Here is a 5,631-nt window from a genome sequence, read left to right as displayed (position 1 = left end):
GGGCGAAGCGGGGCGAGAGGAGGAGGCAAGGTACGACAGAGAAAAGGTCGCATCGGAAGGAAACGTCGTGCCGAGCCCCACAGCCATCACAGGTGCATCGCACACTCCTTCCCCCTCCGCGGAGCCATCGACAGAGGCGCAAGTCGCGCGTCAACGCCGTCCGGATGCTTCGCCGTCCACAACAACGGCGCCGGCTGCGGGACAAGATGTCCTGAATGAGCAAAGAAGGTCGCCAGGCGGTTCGAAAGAGGGAGTGCCCCGGCCGCGCGGCCCTCCGCCACCGATGAAAACTGCGCAGCACGGCTTTTCCCCACCCTGCGATTGCTTGCAGACGCCGAGGCCACGGAGGGCGACGACACGGGTCTCACCCTGGAGATGCTGCGGGTGGACAAAAGAGTGAGCGAGTCGCAGAAGCGCCACGTTCTGTACCCGCGGCCCGAGCCGCTGCGCTGGGCCTGCCTTTCGACGACGAGCAAAGTGACACCGTCGCGCCCCTGCATAAACTGCAGGTCAAGATGCACCGCCAGCGCGTGAACAGACACCGGTGGTGGTTCCCGACGCGCCCGGCGGCAAAGGAAAGCAAGGAAGAAAAGATGAGAAGAGAACTGGGCGTTGATCAGCCCTTTCTCCGCCGCAGCGGCAGTTCCCCTGCGGGCAGTGCAGGCGTCGACTCCGACGGCTTTGCCGTTCCGATTGTCTCTCTCACGGGACCCTCACTGCCTGTGACGCATTTCTTCCCGCAGGAGCTTCTCGTCGAGGAGGTCTTCCCGGCGACGATGGCTTGAACCGCTATCCAGACCCGTCCCGGCTGGTCGGCATGCGCGCTAGCATCTCCAAGATGGCAGAGGGCGAGAGCACGGGCAACAGGCCGACCGAGGAGGATGACGCGGAACTGCTCTTCTACCCGACGGAGTCTGCATCGCCCACGCCCTTGCTGCGGCTTCTCAAGAAGAAGAGGCGACGCAGCGATGCGGGCACCGACGGTGGCTTCTTCGATTCGGAGGCGCTGGCAGACGAAAAAAGCACCGCCACGGCGGCGGGTGATGAAAAACTGAGCCACTCCCCCTATGTGACCCTTCAGTGGTTTCCTTTCTTTTCATCCCCGTCTTCGTCGCGTCCACAACAGCAGCAGCAGCAAGAGCGTGAGGAGGGGGAGGCGGTTGAAATTGAGCTGTACACGGTGCGTCCCAGTCGTTCCCGCCCCACAGAGGGTGGCTTTGACACCAATGACATGTCCCGGACGACCTCACTGGCGGGCACCTTCACATTTCGGGGACTTCGGCGGTTTTATGGACTTCCAGGGGCTCGCGCTCGGGCGGCAACTGCGGAGAAGGACGACAAGGACAACGACGGCGATCGCTCGACGGTCGACCTTGACCAACGCTTCGCCATCCCGCGCGATGGGTTTCGCTATCTTGCCTCCGTGACGGGAAAAACCTTGGATGACTGGACCAACGTCCCAGGCGTTCTTCCGCTTTTCTTTGCCGAGTTGGCGGCACCCGCGAGCACCGGAGACGCTGCCGATGGCGGGAATGGCGACGCAGAGGTCGTTCGAACGGTTGGCGTCTTGTGGATGTCCAGCGCTCCTTTCTCGGTGCGCACAAAGACGCTCTCTTCTCGCACGGAGACGGTGCGACTCTCCTTGTCCAGCAGCGCGGCCGAAACACGGGTTTTCTCCTCCCGGTCCCACGCACGCGGATGTCCTTCGCCAGTATTACACGCTGACGGGCTTTCCCGTCTTACCGCCTGTTTTTGCGTTGGGGTACCACCACCACTTCTCCAGCCCTGTCGTCGTCGAGAACGTGCCGTCACCCGCAGCGCTTTCCCCGTTGGGCCCGTCTCCTCTTCGTCCAAGCGAAAGGCTGGGCAACGTGGCCAGCGCGGGGCGGCTGTCGTCGTCGTCGTCGTCGCCCACGCTAACGCTGCAGGCCGCACTTCAGGAAGTGAGCACGTCGCTGCTCCCTCGGGTGTGCCGACGGACTCCATCGGCTACACGGGCGGCGACCTCAACCAGCGACTGACCCCCTTCTCGTGGAGCCGCCGACACATGCCCGACCCGATGCGACTGCAGACAAATCTGTGGCTCTACGGCAGACGCTTCTTCTTCACGCGGACGTCGCCGCACATCCCTGTCATTCAAAGTTCTCCTCTTTACCAAGAGGGCAAGAAACACGCCTTCTTCGTCAGCGTCGACCCCGATGAAGAAACGTGGTACACCACTTACCCCCGAGAGGCGGGACGGGCACTGCTTTCTTTCTCATCACCGTCAACAACACCACCACGGCGACCACAACGCGGTGGCGGGGAGGGCAGGGCCAACGGAGGAGGAGAGGAGAGGCGAAGGCGGCCCGGATTGGGGTGCCTATCGCAGCCACGTCGTGGACTTCTTCTCCCCCATGCACGCCACTGGTTCGGGAGCATGTTTAAGCTGAAGCGGTTCGCCGACAGCACAAACCGGACTTTGTCGCGCTGACGGCGGCCGCGCCGGACTGCCTCATGGAGCAATGGGGGACCCTGCCGCCGACAACGGGACACATTGGCGGCACGGTGCATCGACAGGTGCACAACGCGTACAGCGTGTATTACACCATGGCAGCCTTTGACGGTTTGCTGAGGCGCACCAAGTACGCTCGCCGCGCTTTTATGCCGGTCGAGAATTGCTTTATCGGCGCCCAGCGCTTTGGCGCGGCGGTGTCACTTGTGCCCGCCACGCGGCTCGCCTCGTCTGCGGTGGTGGGGAGGAGGCGGCGCAGGGCCGCGAGGCCGACAAGTTGCGTCCCGAATGGCGGCGGCTGCGGGCGGCGATCGCAGACGTCGTCGCACTGAGCCTATCGGGTCTGCCATTTGTCGGCAACGTCGCCGGCTTTGAGGTCGATTGGGCCGCCCGTCGGCGCGCGATGGCCCGCTCCCCGACCGCAACCACAACCACACCCTCCACCACCACCGCGACAACGGTGGCGGTGCCGAGCTCAGCGGAGGGCGTCGATTGGCGACCAGACAACAAACCGTCTGGAGTGGGAGAGGATTACACGCAGGTCGAAAAGGAGGAATTGCTGGTGCGATGGTACCAAGCAGCCACGATCTTTCCCTTTATGCGCGCCGAGGAGGGCCGCGGCGTGCAGAACGCGTTCGACGCGGCCGAGGTGGAAAGACACATCCTCCACCCGGCTTCGTCGCCGCCGCAACCGCAAGATGGAGAAGCGAAGGATGCACGAGCGGACGTGGAAGCGCAGCTGACGGCGTCCGTCAGGGCCGCGTCCACGACCTTCTTCAACGGTCTTTCCTTCGCTTTTACGCCCCGAGAACCGCGCGGTTCGCGACACGATTCGCCTGCGCTACGCGCTGATGCCCTACCTCTACACCAGTCTTTGGCACACAAGAAGAAGGCACGCCGCTCCTGACCTCGCCGAGCTTTCTCCACACATCGCGTCCTCGTGATCGTCAAGGGGAGAGGCAGCAGCAGCAGCGAAGGGCAGCCGACTCCGACCGCGGCGACGAAGCCAGTGGATGCGTTGCGGTGGAGCAGTGCTGGTGGCGTGCCCCTTGACAACACCCGTATCGTCGTCCATCTCTCCGTTGGCGACCACGACGACGGCGTGCGGCTGCCCTTTGCAGACCAACGAACAGTAAAAAGGAGGGAGGAGAAGAGAGTTGGGTGGAAAAGGTAATGAATGGCAATGGCAACGTCTCTCGTGCCGATGCTTCGGCGTCACTGTGGAACCACTGTGCTACTATGACTGGTACACCGGTCGACGTGTCGCCGCGGGGCAGCGGGTCACCGTTCCTCTGGCCAGGAAGAGACTTCCTCCTTTGCATCCGTCTCCTCCGTCGCGCAGGAACGGCCGCTGAGCTGGCTCGGGGAGGGCGAAGATGACGCCAGCCCCGCCACGGACTTGCACCCCACGAACACGGACGCACTCCACAGCGCACCGCGGAGACGAGGCGGTGGCGGCGTCACCTTCTCTCGGCTTCCGCTTTTTCAACGACAGGGCACGATTCTGCCGACGTTCACGACCTTCTCCCTCCGCCCGCCGCGCGCTGTGGAGTGCACATGTGCCGAGCAACGTCAGCCTTACCGTTGCCCTACCGCCGAGACCCGCAGAACTCGCCGCCCTATCACGGCAGCAGCCGTCCCAAGGCGGGGAAGGAGGAAGTGCGGTGATGCTCGCCACGGGAGACCTGTACTGGGATGAAGGAAGTGAAAACTATCAGGTCACTGCTCCGCCCCTCCACGCTGCCGCCGGCCGCTGCTGCTGCGGAGGACGTCAAGAAGGAAAGCGAGAACGGTCAAATGGGCGATAGGGAGAATGAGGAAGAAGAAGAAGAAAAGAGAGAGGACGAGGAGGAGAGGTCGGCCGCGCTCGAGGATGGGACTGCACTCTATCGACAAAACAAGAAGAGGAAAGCGCGTCTGCTCAGCCGTTGGTATCGCCGCGAGCAGAAGAAGCTCCGCGACAGCGCGCGCTACTGTCACGTGCGTCTCTCCTGCTACCTTGCCAACGGCCGCCTTTTCCTCTCCGGCTTTCCGGCGGGGTGGGAGTTCGAGTCGCAGGCGTGTCTCGAAGCATTAGAGCGTCTGGAGGCGAGCTGGAACGAAGTCCCGATTCAAGTGCGGCAAAAGCAACTGGCACGACAGGCACACAACGCGGCGAGGCGGCAGCAGCGGCTGCGGGACTTGGAGGCCGCCGCCGATCGTGGAGAGCAGCGCCGCATTCTGGACCGCGACCTCAGCGCGGCTGCAAAGGGGGGGACGCGGGCGTCAAGGAGAATGGAGAAAGGGAGGGGTGGACGGTGCCGCACGCACTCGCGACGGCGCTGCAGCTGCGATATGTGCGTTTTCTGTTGGCCTCCGCTTCGGACGCTCAGTGGCTGTCCAGGCTTTTGACCGGAGGCTCCTCTTCTCCTTTGGCCATTGTGGACGACAGGCGCGGCAGCGCAAAAGGGGCGACGGGCGTGAAGAACAACGATGCAAGAGCAGAGGAGGAGGAGGAGGAGGGAGCGGTGATCACGACACGCGTGATTCCTGCCGCGCATGCCTTTGGCTATCGTCCACCTCCGACAGACGCCCCGCTGGAACGAGACAGGAAAAGAGGTTTGGTGAAGCCGTGGCGCTTCTCCTTGGCTCCTGCACCTGTTCCCCCGGTGAGCTGATCACGTGAAGACTTGTCTGCGAAGTCTTTGGTCGCTGTACAAGCCAAAAAAAAAAAAGAAAGAGAGCGAACGAAAGAAAAGGAGTGACAGCCTTTTTTTTTATCAAGTTGCTTCGTTGTGTAGCGTTTCTTCCTGATGTTCTCAACTTTAGTTATTCTTTTTTTTTGGGGGGGCTTTTTTTTTTTCAATATCGTGTGTTTATTATTTTTTTTTGTTTTGCCCTCCCCCTTTCTTCCCCGCCCCTTCTTCCTTTCTCTTTTTGTTTTTTTTTTTCTCTCTTTTTTCTCTCTCCTGCTGCTCATGTATAGCAGGTCCTGTCCCTCTACTCTCCACTCCTCCTCTGTACCTTCTGATGGTCTCTGTAGTCAGCGACGCGTACGAGGAAGGAGAAATGTGCTCTTTTTTTTCCCTTTTTTGTGTGTTTCTCTCTTTCTGTTTCCCTCGTTTTCCCCTCTCGTTTTTTTTTTTTTTTTGCGAGGA

General features: G+C 61.5%; 1 protein-coding gene across 1 annotated transcript; it reads left to right on the top strand.

The window, feature by feature from the left end:
• The first annotated feature begins 838 nt into the window (after nt 1–838).
• Nucleotides 839–3,401, top strand: LOC126767456 (neutral alpha-glucosidase C-like). Its single transcript, XM_050484956.1, has 3 exons — nt 839–2,297; nt 2,429–2,605; nt 2,677–3,401. Exons 1-3 carry the CDS (start codon nt 839–841, stop codon nt 3,399–3,401), a joined length of 2,361 nt encoding a protein of 786 aa, XP_050340913.1.
• Nucleotides 3,402–5,631: the final 2,230 nt, after the last annotated feature.

This window comes from Bactrocera neohumeralis, unplaced genomic scaffold, assembly GCF_024586455.1.
Source record: "Bactrocera neohumeralis isolate Rockhampton unplaced genomic scaffold, APGP_CSIRO_Bneo_wtdbg2-racon-allhic-juicebox.fasta_v2 ctg6731, whole genome shotgun sequence".
Classification (NCBI taxonomy): Eukaryota; Metazoa; Arthropoda; class Insecta; order Diptera; family Tephritidae; genus Bactrocera; species Bactrocera neohumeralis.
The sequence above is the reverse complement of the archived record's forward strand: the minus strand, read 5'-3'. Positions and strand labels throughout refer to the sequence as shown.

Excerpts from the sequence above, each read along its gene's own strand:
- LOC126767456 (XM_050484956.1), top strand. The coding sequence starts at position 839 with ATGGCAGAGGGCGAGAGCACGGGCAACAGGCCGACCGAGGAGGATGAC. Across the intron at positions 2,298-2,428 it reads ACCACGGCGACCACAACGCG|CTGAAGCGGTTCGCCGACAG; the intron begins GTGGCGGGGAGG and ends AGCATGTTTAAG. Across the intron at positions 2,606-2,676 it reads CACCATGGCAGCCTTTGACG|CGCTTTGGCGCGGCGGTGTC; the intron begins GTTTGCTGAGGC and ends ATCGGCGCCCAG.